The following is a 13,453-nucleotide window of genomic DNA, read 5'->3' on the forward strand; positions in this document are numbered from 1 at the left end:
GACGAACCAGCAGACGAACCAGCAGACGAACCAGCAGACGAACCAGCAGACGAACCAGTGGAAGAAGTCGGCGAGGAAGCTTCTGGAGAGGCTGCCGATGAGGCTGTTGATGAGGCTGCTGAAGAAGAGGATGCAGGAGAACCTGCTGAGGAAGACCCCGCTGCGGAAGAGGCCGCCGAACAGGCTACCGAGGAACCAGGCGCCGAAGCAGTCCTCAAAGAGGAAGTAGAAGAACCTGCCGAGGAACTAGCTGAAGAAGCTGCAGAAAAAGTTGCAGAAGAGCCGGCCTCCGAAGAAGCTGTGGCAGAAGTAGCCACAGAAGAACCCGTAGAAGAACCCGCAGAAGAGGCAGTCGAAGACCCTGTAGCGGAAGTTGATGAGGAGCCCGAAGCAACAGTCGAAGAAGCAGCAACAGACGACGCCGCGCCAGCCGATGATTCAGCGCCGGTTAAAGAAGAACCTCCTGCGGATGAACCAGCCGAACCGAATGATGAGACAGCTGCAGTGGAGGAAGCTGGTCGTGAAGAAGAAGAGGCGGCTTCCGGAGAAAAAGAAGCACCAGCTCCTGAAGAATCAGCAATTCCGATCGCTGCCGCTGCCGCTGCCGCAGTGGCCGGCGCTGCGGGGGTTCTTGCGGCGTCAGAAGCATCCAAAGGTCTGAAGGAAAGACGAAGGAAGTACCATGAGAAACGGGGACGCAGCTCGAAAGACCAATTGCACGGGCATAGAGGGAAGCTTGAGAGGAGCAGGGGTGAGGCAGGGCTATTCGACAGCGCATTCGCGAGACAGATTAAAAAGCAGTCCAAAGACAAAGAGCATGGCCGACACGAATCGTCGCCCGAAGAAAAGGAGCGTGAAAGAGCAGAGAGGAGAGCCAGGAGGGCCCGCCGCGAAAGTGAGGAACCTGTCGCCAAAGATGGCCAAAGCCGTCACCAGGCAGAGGTAAACACCAGCAAAGAAGAGAGGCACCGGAGGCGCCACGAAAAAGAGAAGCGAAGGGCGGATGCTGAAGAGGCAGATCGCTCCGCGAAGAGGAAAGGCAAGGGAAAGGAGAAAGCGCTAGAATCATCTCGAGATGCTACAACCGAGAGCAGCAGTGAGCCCAGAAACAGAACGAGGCGGCCTAGCAGTGCAGGTACCAGTGGTGGTGGTGGCTCCTCTGTGGTGCCAATTCCTGACATCCTGAAAAGGATGGCAACAGGCGAGAGCGATACCAAACCCCTCCTCATGATCAAGGTGAATGATGACGACCCTCCGAAGGACAGATCAAGAGATAGAACCAGGAGCCGTCATCACGAAGTCCGCGAACATAGGCACCACCGGTCTCGGGGAGGGGCTTCAGACCGAGAGCGAGACAGCAGGGATGGGGATGCAGAAGACCGACTCAAGCCATCGAGGCATTCAAGTTCGAGACGGGATCGGCAGTACCATACCGAGCTTCGAACAGCTCCAAGGTTCGGCATCTTGGGCAGGGCAATCAACACGCTGGTGGAGCACACGACTGTTCGGGAGATTTGGCGTGGAGAGCGGGTGGGTGCCTGATATGGCGTCCAGAAGATGCTCATCACCACAAGGCTGAGAGCAGACTGGGCTTGACTGGAATCCACTTTGTGTCGACAGCACATGCAGGGATGGAGGAAAATGGAGGATCCAGAGCGCTCGCTTGAGGAGGATCTCGTATGTTCTGGGCGGCGGATTGGTCTGACGGCCAATTCTTTGTATTACTAGTGTGTCAATTGTGTTAGGAGGATCAATGTACGGTGACGGTAGTTAGTGAATGTCCTGAATGACCAAATTCTCTTGAAAAGACGGGCGCTGAATTCCCGGACGGCCAACTTCGCCGTCGTCGTCGATCCTTCGGGGAGCGACCGGCGCCTCCGTCAGCTTTTCGTAGTTCAAGCACGCTCCTCGAACTCAACGGAGAAGTCCTGATGGCCTCGACGACCTGCCGGAAAAACCCAAGCTCGAGGGTTCACGGCAGGTAGTTTTTGCTCGTTTCGTGTATATCGCCCCTCATCTATGGACGTATCCTGTCCAGTCCCTCCACGTCATGGAGGGGCAGACGCCATACTCGCATGCTGCAACGGTTAAGTAATTTATTTACTCTTCCGGCAAAAAGGAGTCTCCCCAAGGACTCTGGGAGCCATTGACTCAAGCCAGAGTGTCGAGCATATTTATCTTTCTTCTTACCTTTCGTTTGATGCTGATCTCCCCCAATTGCACGCCTGCAGGACCATCAGCCATCAACCTCGTGGCTCACTCCTTAAGCTACCACGCTTGCCTTGCCGTCTCTGTTTCTCTTACAGCCTCAGGTCGCTTACGACGATGGGCTCCACAGGCAAAGACATGAAGGCGGAAGCCGTCTTCCCTGGTAACACTCCCATGTTGATGAAATTCCCGAGCAGAAGGAGCGTCGTCCACAGCACAAAGGGCATGGTCGCATGTACACAACCTTTGGCCGCAGAGGCGGGGCAAAGGATCTTAAAGATGGGAGGGAATGCCGCGGTAAGTGAACAAACGCTTGAAGATTCAATGACCGTAGCATGACTGACAAGACGACCAGGATGCTGCGGTCGCAGTTGGTATGTCGAGAACCTTGATTGCCCTCTCCGGATTTGCCCTGATGCCCTACCAGCCGCTGCGTTAAACATGACTGAGCCCACCTCGACCGGTATCGGCGGAGATATGTTCTGTCTCTTCTTCGATGCGAAGACAAAGAAGGTCCATGCTCTCAATGGCTCGGGACGCAGCGCAAAGAATACTACTCTCGAGCAAGTAAAGAAAGAGTTGGGCATGGCCCCGTCACAGATTGGCAAGATTCCCGTCCTCAGTGCACTGTCCGTCACGGTTCCCGGCGCACCTGGAGGATGGGTCGATACAATTGAGAAATTTGGGAGCGGAAAGTTGAGCTTGGAGCAGATCCTGATGCCGGCAATTGAACTGGGAGAAAGCGGGTTTCCGGTCAGCGAGCTTTCTGCAATGTGGGTGAGTGCTGTCCGAATTCGAGCGTCTTGACTTGTGGGATATCAATGCTAACGCATCCCCAGTGGCATGAAGGTGAAAAAGACCTCAGGCACGCCTCGCCCAATTTCCGCGAAATGCTCAAAAGAGACAAGCACTCCGAAGATTTTGTCCGGGCACCTCGGGCTGGTGAGATCATGAGAAATCCAAACTTGGCAAAGACCTTTAGGGCATTGGCAGCAGAGGGGAAGAAGGGATTTTACAGTGGAAGGATCGCTCAGGCTATCGTTGACGTCCTGAAGCTTCGAGGTGGGCATATGGAACTGTCGGACCTTGAAGACCATATGAACCGAGGCGCCCAGGAGACAGAGCCTATTTCGTTGAGATTCAACGCCCAGAACGTCAAGAAGATGGGAGCCCAAAGAGTGACGAATGGGTCGCCAGATGACCACTTTGTCGAACTGTGGGAGCATCCGCCGAACGGGCAGGGCATAGTTGCCCTCATGGCTCTCGGCATCTTGGAAGAGCTTGAGCGGACGAGGCAAATCCCAACGTTTGCCCAGGAGGATCACAACAGTGCCACACACCTCCATGCCGTGATCGAGGCACTTCGGATAGCATTTGCTGACGCGAACTGGTGGGTAACGGATCCAGACTTCATGCCGGTCAAGCCTGCAGACATGATCTCCCGACCTTATCTGGCGGAACGGGCGAAGCTTTTCAACAAGGACAAGGCTGGTATGTACAGCAAAGGACAGCCGGGACCGAGTCCAGCTCAGAATCATAGCGACACGGTATACTTCGCCGTTGCTGACAAGGAGGGCAATGGCATGAGCTTCATCAACTCTAACTACGAAGGGTTCGGATCTTCCATTATCCCTCAGGGCTGCGGATTTACGCTCCAAAACCGAGGGTCGAATTTCGAGCTGGGACCGCCAGATCATCCCAATATCTACCGGGGGGCGAAGAGACCTTACCACACGATTATCCCGGGGATGATTACCCATGGGGAAGAAGGGGAGCGAGAACTGCACTCGGTATATGGGGTAATGGGCGGTTTCATGCAGCCGCAGGGTCACCTTCAAGTGCTGCTCAACATGGAAGTCTTTGGGATGAACCCGCAGCAAGCCTTGGACGCCCCAAGAATATGCATTGGTGCGGGAATGCCCAAAGAAGGCGATCTGCATGCTGGGACTGTGTATGTGGAAGAAGGGATCGAGGAGGCCGTGATCAAGGCGCTAAAGCAGATGGGCCATGATGTTGAGGTTCTGCGTGGATTCAGCCGAGCAAGATTTGGGCGAGGACAGATTATTCGGAGACACGTTGATGAAGAGACTGGCCTGGTGGTATACAGTGGTGGAAGTGACATGCGAGGCGATGGGTGTGCTTTGCCAGGATAAAAGATGATAGGTATTTAGTAGTATGGGCAAGCAAGGCTACTCACCCACATACTCCCTGCCATCGATGGTTTACTTTTTCAGCCAGCCACATGCTCAGCCTTGAGGGTTTGCCGAGAAGCCACCCGGGGGATCGGTGACGATCTTACGTTTTAGTAGTTGGCTGCCGAGGGCGGCTTGAGCCTTGTGCCAACCGTGCATGAGAGGGATGAAAAGTTTCCGAATACGAGTCCCTGGTTTACATTGATTTTGAGAGGGTCAGAGGTTCATAGGTGGGCTGTTGTCGCTGATGAAAAGTGCAGGATGTAATCATAATCCCTCGTACATACAGTAGTTCGGCAGTCCGGGAAGTTTGTTATCTCACCGATTTGAAAATGCTTCTCGTGAATGACCGATGATGACCTGCCTCAAGAGGTTACTGCACCAAGCAGTTGAAGTGACATTGGATGGGGGGCGATGATCTGCTCTAGCGGGGGACAGAGAGGGGGATAAGCTTTTCTCGAAGCATAAAATCAGCAGTCGGTGGCTAGGTAGTAGGGGCTTGAACTAGCTAAGGCTTTAGCTAAGTTGTGGCTACTAGGGCTAATGGTTAATGGCTCACTAGGCTGTACTTATTAGGTACTCTCCTACCTAGAGTTCCGCTAAGGGGTTGCAACAGCTGGCGTTTGCCGCTATCGCTTCCTCCCTGGTCGGCGTTGCTTCTGCTCTTTCCACTCACTCCTCCCTGCTCACTGGTCATCTTCCATATCCCTTTGCATTTTCTCGCCAAATTGGCCCTGAATCTCTCATCTCCGAGGCCCTTCCCTCACTGAACGGACGATTCGCCTCACAGCGTTTGCACAATCAACCTGGCTTCCCTACGTACTTTTGTCAGGTGGACCAAATCTTCGCTGCACCGAATCAGCTGCAGAGTAATACTTCCACACTGGGGGCATTCTCGAAGCTCTAGTGGAGAAGATTCGGCTCGGTAGGTTACATGCTTGTAAGTATGTAGCAGGGAATCGTTATCAGCTTATACGCAGGCACACGATCACCCACCGAACGAATCATCAAGGGCGGTAGACCAAATCCTGAGAGATCGTCTCTAACCGTCTCCTTCCTACTTCCTACTTCCTCGCCGCCCTCCCATGTACCTTGCCTCCCACGCGTCATTGACTGGCTCTTTGCTGCTTCGCTCTGCGTAGCGCTTCTCAAGCAGCGTTGCAATGTCCCTTCCCACGCGCTTTGCTGCGGCAATGCCACAACCTGACTTCGGCTTTGGCCGTCGCCTGGCTACTCGGGAAGCTGCATCATCTTGTTATCGTTCAATCACCATTCTGTACCACCCTGAATGACATGGATGCTACCACGAGGTGGAGACAAACACCTAGGATCATCAGGTAAAGCTTTCATCATGGTACATCGGCAAGCGAGGGGCCCCCCAGCTTGGAGGGAGGGGGACGCTTGACAGAGCTTGAGGTTTCCTTTTATTTGTGTTGGTCCCTCTTCTGGTGCTGTTGCGCAGCTTCCGGTGTGACTTTCACTCTATACATCTGTTGCGAATCATGAAGTTCTCTATCCTTGCTTTGGCCTTGGGCCTGATTTCCTTGTCTTCAGCACGCAGAAGCCCTCAGCATGTGGGCAAGAAGCTCCCACAACTCAAGAGAGCCGCGGCGCCTCGAGCACATCATGCGGTGCCGCAGCTCGAGAAGCGAGCGCCGCATAAATTCTTGAACAATAAGACCAAAAGTGTGTTTCCTCAACTCGGTTGGGAAGGGGGGTTATGGCTGACCCATTTTCCAGAATATGCCGTCAATGGCAGCGCCATTCCCGACGTGGATTTTGACGTGGGCGAATCCTATGCTGGTCTGTTGCCCATCTCCAGCGAAAAGAATGCTTCGGAGCTGTACTTTTGGTTCTTTCCTTCGTCGAACCCAAATGCGACCAATGAGATCCTCATTTGGCTAAATGGGGGTCCCGGGTGCAGCTCTTTGGAAGGCTTTTTGCAAGGTGAGAAGAAGTGCGATCCAGAGCCTTAGACCACTTCCTAACAGGTGTTGGTAGAAAATGGACCTTTCCTTTGGCAATACGGCACGTTCAAGCCAGTCCGAAACCAATGGTCGTGGACAAATCTGACAAACGTTGTTTGGGTTGAGCGTGAGCTTCACAAGTGGCGATTGACGTTGGGTTGGTGAGCTAACTTTGATACAGAACCGGTTGGCACTGGCTTCAGTCAGGGCACCCCAACGGCCACGTCTGAAAAGGACGTCGCCTCGCAGTTCCTTGGCTTCTTCAAGAACTTTGTCGAGCTTTTTTCGATGCAAGGCTACACTGTCTATATCGCAGGCGAATCCTACGCTGGCTACTACGTTCCGTACATTGCCGATGCCATGTTCAATGCGAACGACACCGATTACTACAATATTAGCTCGATCATGATCTACGACCCGAGCTTGAGCTACGATGTGGTGCAAGAACATATCCCGGTGACTGCCTTTGTCGACTATTGGCTTCCACTGCTCGATCTCAACGCCACCTTTGTGCAACAACTGCATAACATGTCGGATGCTTGCGGATACACTGCCTTCATGGAGGAGAATCTAGTCTTCCCTCCCAAGGGCCCCTTGCCCACGCCACCCAACGTCGATCTGAGCGATGACTCGTGCGATACCTTCGATGCAGTCTTCTTTGCTGCAACAGCAATCAATCCGTGCTTCGATATCTACCAAGTGGCGACGACATGTCCCCTGCTGTGGGACGTGCTTGGTTTCCCTGGCTCTTTCGATTACGTGCCTCAGGGAGCTTCGATTTATTTTAACCGTAGCGACGTGCAGAAGGCAATCCACGCACCCAAGCAAGAATGGCTGGAATGCACCAATGTGGACGTGTTTGTCAATAACACTGATAACTCCCCGCCGTCAGCTTTGAGTGTCCTTCCTGGGGTGATTGAAAGCGCCGACCGAGTCATCATTGGTCACGGGATTCTCGACATGATCCTGATCTACAACGGCACTCTGCTTGCCATCCAGAACATGACCTGGAACGGTGCTCAGGGCTTCTCAGCCCCGCCCTCGCATTTCGGTGACATGTATGTGCCTTACTACGCCGAGTACGACTTCGAACTGGGCTCGACTGCCGGGTCGGGCTTTATGGGGAAATGGCATACCGAGAGAGGATTGACGCTGGCCACGGTTGAACTCTCTGGACATATGGTTCCACAATATGCTCCGTCTGCGGCTTACCGGATGCTTGAATTCCTCCTGGGCCGAATTCCGAGCTTGGGAACTGTTGGACCGTTTACCACACTGCAAAGCACGAGCTACTGACTGTGTTAGCGTCAGATGAGGTAGCCATGAGCTGATGCGGATGGTGCATGGGAGCATGATGTTAATATATAATGTGTATATATGACAATGAATGAAAAGTCCTGAGATGACACAAGACCAGCTCAAGTCGCCTTGGTCGCTGGTAGTTATTGCAGGAGCCGTCATTTCTATGCTGGCCAACTGGTCAAGTTGGTGTTGTGGGTGTACAAGGCTGCAATATCAGATTGTCGTCCAGTGCTATGTACATATATGTACATAATCTATTGGTGTCTGTCCCCCACCCAACTCTCGGTCATGCCATCCTTCTTCCCCCTTGATTCAATCATCAGACAACAATGCATTGCGAGGGCGCCTGTCAGACTCGGGATGCCTCGCGCGTCAGCATCTCCTGATGTCCCACCAGCTCTCCAAGAACGACCCAGACGACCCCACATGCATCTTGTCGCTACAATTTCGGCAGATCGTGGGGCAATTTTTTTATGTTAGTCGTGGATCGTCACAGTCGACCAGATCTTTGACGCAACGGAATCAGGACCGCGGGTGCTGACAGATACTTCCAGCTCATGATCCACCAGCCGGTCTGCCCTGGAACCCGGGGGGAAACCCCGACAGCAAAGTGATCGTGGCGAGAGGGCGACAGGGCGAGAAGGCGAGCCTTTATGATATTGGACTGGGGGTCGACGGCCTGCGGGCCTGCGGGGACGGTGTTGATCGGTCAACTTGGTCTTGGACGTCGTACAGGAGCGCCACACGACGCGGAGCTCGCCCTGCAGATGCTCCATTGGGATTTGGATCGCTCTCGTGGATGGATGGGGCTCTCGTCAAGGGACTCAGAGGGCTGGACCCCCCCCCCCCCCCCCTTGGATCGCTCCTGGAATGCTCTTACCGTGCGGACTATCTTCGTTGACACTGTGGACTGTGGGGTAGTTCCATACGATGTTTTATGTCGTCGTGGTCGAACCGCTTTAAGTGGCCTCGAACGACCATCAAGGCCCCTTCACGTCAGCTTCAACACTCTTCTTGCATTTAAAAGCTTGTGATACACATATACCCTCCATCGTCTGTTCCACCGCCTTTTCAACTTGACGTTCTTGAATTCAGCCAGTGTTTGCCCTTTTGCTTTGCGCCGTCACCGGACTGAACTCCACGGCACGTCGATCAGAACAAGACCAGCAACTGCAAGCTTTGTGCCTTCCCCGTTGACGAAATCAAAATCCAGGTCAAACAGCAAGCCATTCAAGTAATTGTTTCTTTACCTACCGACCCAACTTCACACTACCGCTTGCCGACTGTAGCGAGCAACAGATCGGATCGAGCTCAAGGACCTCCATCTTATTTTCGCCTCTGAAGTGTAGGCGACAAGCAACCCAAAGAAGCCACCATGAATAAACTCGACGAGCTCAAACACAACATCACTGAGGATGCGTTGAAGAATGGTGACAAGGTGAGGAAAAGCCTCTCCCTCTCCGGCTGCCGCCTATCACAACGTGCTGCCTCCCAACTCCAACAAGTTCTGACCATGCCTACCTCTTGAACAGACCTCCACCAACGGCGCCATCTCTCGCGGACCGAGCCCCAACCGTGGTGCTTCGGTTCGGGATGTCGACGCACAAGGCCCAGATTCGGAGAGCAAGCGTGAGTGGCAGAAGAAGCGCGGCATCGACGTCTCGAAGCAGGTCCGACTTGCCAAGTTGAGCCATATGCGATATCAGCATCCTGATCTGAACAAGATCACGACTTTTTTGAGAGGTTAGTCCAGATAATGTTGCCCGGGCTGGACACTGGGCGAGTCGACTCAACTATCACCTCCAAGACTCTCTTTCTTCCATTTCTATTTGAACCATCTTTTCCGGCAAGTTGACTGACCCTGCTTTCTTTCCTGGTAGATTTCGGCATGCATGTGGTCAAGAAAGGCGAAAACGAGCGCTGGTTCCGTGGCTACGGCCCAGATCAATACGTCTACTACGCCCGTCAAGGTCCCAAGAAATTCCTGGGAGGTGCCTTTGAAGTCGAGTCCAAAGAGGAACTCGACAAGGTGTTGAAGATCCCCGGCGCCACAGCCCTCACAAACGGCATCGAAGAGATGACTGATGCCCCCGGTGGTGGCTACATTGTCACCATCGCCGATCCAGAGGGCTTCCCTGTGAGCTTTATTTATGGTCAGGCAGAAGTTAAGGAGGAGAGGAAGAAGCCCGGCAAACTAGTTGTGAACGATGAGACCGATAAGCCCAGAGAGAAGGCGTTTCAGAGATTTGAGCCTGGACCGGCGGCTGTTCACAAGGTAATTTGCACCCCACAATGCTGCTTAACCAATTGAGCCTTGATTGACGGTTTGTTCTCTCTCACAGCTGGGTCATTTCGGCATCAACGTCGACAACTTCCCCGCTCAGATGGAGTGGTACACACGCCACTTCAACATCTACCCCAGCGACATCCTCTATGTGCCCCAGGACTCCATCGACCCTGCCACCGGCAAGCCGGGACGCAAGGAAGTCGCTCTCTTCGCATCTATCGACCAGGGCCAAAAATGCGTCGACCATCACACCTTCTTCATGACCACGACCGCCCCTGGCAAGGAGAAACACGTACACCACTCCTCGTATGAAGTGCATGACTTCGATACTCAACTCCTGGGTCATCAATGGCTCGCAGAGAAGAAGTATGAGCCAGTCTGGGGCGTCGGGAGACACATTCTCGGGTCACAGATCTTCGACTACTGGTGGGATGCCACGGGGTTTATGGTCGAGCATTATGCTGATGGAGATCTCGTCAACGAAGACACGCCGGTCGGATATGGACCCGCGGAGCACGAGGGGTTGGCAGTCTGGGGACCAGAGGTGCCACAGACGTTCTTGGAGTAGGAGAGCAGCCAGATTGTGGACATTCGAGAAAGTATGGAATACGGAGAGCCGGCAGCGGAGAGTGTATCACGAAAGTGAAGAACGATATGTCCGTCCGCGGGATGAAACGGCCGGATGAAGGGAGGCACAATGCCCCCCAGGGGCGTGTTTATGAATATGAGTATCGGGAACGACTTCCTGAGATATTGACCCAATTGACAGCAAGGCGTATACGTGCTCTGCAGGGTACATTTGGTCGAGTGGTGCGGAATGGCTTTCGTTTGGTACGCACGATATTCCTACGGAGGTATACAGTCGGTGCGTGAAAGCCGTGATATTCAGATAGTGCTGAGTCGTGGACGTCGAGTTTAGCTAATGTGCAAGGAAACACGCGAAACAACAACCAACTGCCTTTCTCAGCCCCGTTTAGATGTGTATTTAAATTTCGAGCCCAAAAACTGGGCGAGGATGTTTAGGTTTCCAATGTTCGTGCACGAAATTTAGGCCCTTAAGGCGCTGTATGTTTTGTGTGTGTGTGTGCGTATACGTGTATGTATATGAGCATTATGCACTCTCACATGTCTAGTATACTCCCGACCGAGTAGATGTTTCCGTCCATTCATACTCTCACCCCCCCCCCAACACACATCCACCACCAACCAACGAACCAACCAACCAACTAGCCAGCCAGCCAGCCAGCCTCAGGGATTCAAACTACCACTCCTCATACCGCACCTTGTTGACCAGGGTGCCGATCTTCTCGATCTCGATGCGGATGTCGCCGCCGTGCTCGAGGACGACGCGCGGGGTGCGGAAGAAGCCAATCCCCGCGGGAGTGCCCGTCAGGAAGATGGTGCCGGCCTCGAGCGTCGTGCCTTGCGAGAGGTAGCTGATTTGCTTGGCGATGGGGAAGATCATGTCCCTGCACATGCGTGCGCAGCGCACGCAGCGTGGTCAATTCAGGGGGATCATCGGATGGAGAGAAAGGGAAAGGGGATCGTAGGTGACAAGCGGGGGAGGACGAGGGCGAGGATGAGGAAAGAGTGAGACATGAGACATACTTGGTATTCCCATCCTGCACCACCTGGCCGTTGTAGATGGCCTTGATCTTCAGGCTCTGCGGGTCCGGAATCGCGTCCTTTGTGACCAGCACGGGGCCGAGCGGACAACTCCCATCAAGCCCCTTGGAGAAGGACCACTGCGTGGTCAACATCTGCATGGTGCGCGCCGAGACGTCGTTGCTGCACGTGTACCCCAGCACGTAGTCGAGCGCCTTGTCCTCGGGTATGTCCCTGCCCGTCTTGCCGATCACGACGCACAGCTCGGCCTCGTAGTCGGACGTGCCGTCCTGCGCGGCCTTGGGGATGGGGATGGCGGATGGGTAGGGGTCGGCCAGCGCGGTGCGCGGCTTGGTGAAGAGGATGGGGGCCTTGGGGAGGGCCATGTTTGCTTCCTATATCCCCCCAATAAATATCCCAGTTAGTAGAATTGACGATGTAGTAGTTCTATGAGCCAGGAGGAGCGAGGGGGAAACTGAGATCTCCGGCGCACGCAATGTGTTGTGAGTGGTGTAGGGAGTTTGCTTGACTGAACGGAACGGGACTGACCTTTGCATGATCCATGTAGTTCAACCCTAGACACCGAATGTAATTGCAGTCCTCCATCGACACGGGGCTCAGCAGCTGCTTGACGGTGTAGACATGTTCCGTGACCTCGGGCGCGAATATCGAGCCGTTGATCAGGTAGGCTTTGATTTCGTTGCCTTCGACGCTGTCCAGGCCGACGTCCCGAGTAGTGTCAACTAGCTGGCCCAGGTGGATGCGGTTGTCCTCGCTCGCGACGAAGCGGATGATGTGTGTTGCCTTTCCCATTTTTCCTTGCTAGAGCTGGAGTTTCCCTTTTTCTTTTTCGTTTTCTTTCCTCTCTTGTGGCGATGTATCGCTAGAGAACAACAAGTATGTATATATCTATTGCAAAGAGGGGCACCCGATGGCCCAGAAACAACAAAAAAAAGTTCAGAGGATGGTAATTCAGTTCCAGCAAAAGCAGAGAAGGAGATTGAAAACCAGAAGAGAAGAAAAGAAGTTCACCCTCCGACACCTACCTCTTCCTCACAACCACCACCAAGGCCATCATCAAAGGCCCCACGGTGTTCGAAGGGCATGCCTGCCCCTCAATCCAAAACAAAATGTCATAGGGAACATGTTGTGGTTCGTCGGCCCGTTGTCGGCGCGATCATTACCCCCCTCAGGAAATCCCCCACGAAGGGCTCAGGATCTATTCCGTAAGTGCCGAATGGGCGAGAGTGGTGGGGAGTTGGGGGAGAAGAACAAGCCTGGATGGTGGAAAAAGGGCCGATGGAGGATGCAAAGAATGCCGTGTTTGGCCGTGCCACCGCTAATCAACTTAAAAACGGAGTCGTATCTGTCTCCCCTCGTGGCATCTGATCGGATCCGAGACTTGTTTCGCTCTCTGTAGGGAGGTAAAGCTATGCCAGCGTGTGTCTTCGCCTCCGACATTCAACGACGACTTCGATATTGATCCAGAAGAAAGACTTTTAGCCTCTTCGTTGCCGTACCCGACTGGTCATCATGAACGTCCTACTGCCTTGTGGCCGTCATGTCGGAGGCGAGATACACAGGCTTTTCCATATGGAGTTTTCTGGCCACTCCAAGGAGCTAAGAACTGGCGACATTCTCGGGTTCAAAAATTGAACATGTTTTCCGCAGTCTGAGAAAGGATTTATCAGCAGAAGGGAGCAAGTTCAGATGACTGTCTCCGCGCTCGAAGAGGTCTCTCGAAGAGGTCTTCCCGAGAAGTTCTCAGAGGCTGTTCCTATGGATGGACCTGTATTGCGGCGCCGCTTGCTTTTCAGTTGGTCAAGCTATTCGCTCTTCATACACTGTCAAGAAAGGTGCACATAATCCGGAAATGCATGATCTCCTTGCTT

General features: G+C 53.6%; 4 protein-coding genes across 4 annotated transcripts; 3 read left to right on the plus strand and 1 right to left on the minus strand.

Annotated features, from left to right (window-relative positions):
• Positions 1 to 2,325: 2,325 nt before the first annotated feature.
• Positions 2,326 to 4,361, plus strand: A1O5_03376 (gamma-glutamyltranspeptidase; the record flags this gene model as incomplete). The annotated part of the gene is made up of 4 exons (XM_007743987.1): positions 2,326 to 2,505; positions 2,564 to 2,582; positions 2,636 to 2,985; positions 3,048 to 4,361. The coding sequence occupies 4 exons, from the start codon at positions 2,326 to 2,328 to the stop codon at positions 4,359 to 4,361; spliced, it is 1,863 nt and encodes a 620-aa protein (XP_007742177.1).
• A 1,541-nt stretch (positions 4,362 to 5,902) lies between these two features.
• A1O5_03377 (carboxypeptidase D) lies at positions 5,903 to 7,663 on the plus strand (the record flags this gene model as incomplete). Its single annotated transcript, XM_007743988.1, has 4 exons — positions 5,903 to 6,086; positions 6,141 to 6,347; positions 6,402 to 6,494; positions 6,549 to 7,663. 4 exons carry the CDS (start codon positions 5,903 to 5,905, stop codon positions 7,661 to 7,663), a joined length of 1,599 nt encoding a protein of 532 aa, XP_007742178.1.
• Positions 7,664 to 9,044: 1,381 nt separating this feature from the next.
• A1O5_03378 (uncharacterized protein) lies at positions 9,045 to 10,524 on the plus strand (the record flags this gene model as incomplete). The annotated part of the gene is made up of 4 exons (XM_007743989.1): positions 9,045 to 9,107; positions 9,202 to 9,412; positions 9,550 to 9,944; positions 10,012 to 10,524. 4 exons carry the CDS (start codon positions 9,045 to 9,047, stop codon positions 10,522 to 10,524), a joined length of 1,182 nt encoding a protein of 393 aa, XP_007742179.1.
• A 693-nt stretch (positions 10,525 to 11,217) lies between these two features.
• A1O5_03379 (uncharacterized protein) lies at positions 11,218 to 12,374 on the minus strand (the record flags this gene model as incomplete). The annotated part of the gene is made up of 3 exons (XM_007743990.1): positions 11,218 to 11,425; positions 11,565 to 11,956; positions 12,111 to 12,374. The coding sequence occupies 3 exons, from the start codon at positions 12,372 to 12,374 to the stop codon at positions 11,218 to 11,220; spliced, it is 864 nt and encodes a 287-aa protein (XP_007742180.1).
• Between the last annotated feature and the right edge of the window lie 1,079 nt (positions 12,375 to 13,453).

This window comes from Cladophialophora psammophila (assembly GCF_000585535.1).
Source record: "Cladophialophora psammophila CBS 110553 chromosome Unknown aczJe-supercont1.4, whole genome shotgun sequence".
NCBI classification, from domain to species: Eukaryota; Fungi; Ascomycota; class Eurotiomycetes; order Chaetothyriales; family Herpotrichiellaceae; genus Cladophialophora; species Cladophialophora psammophila.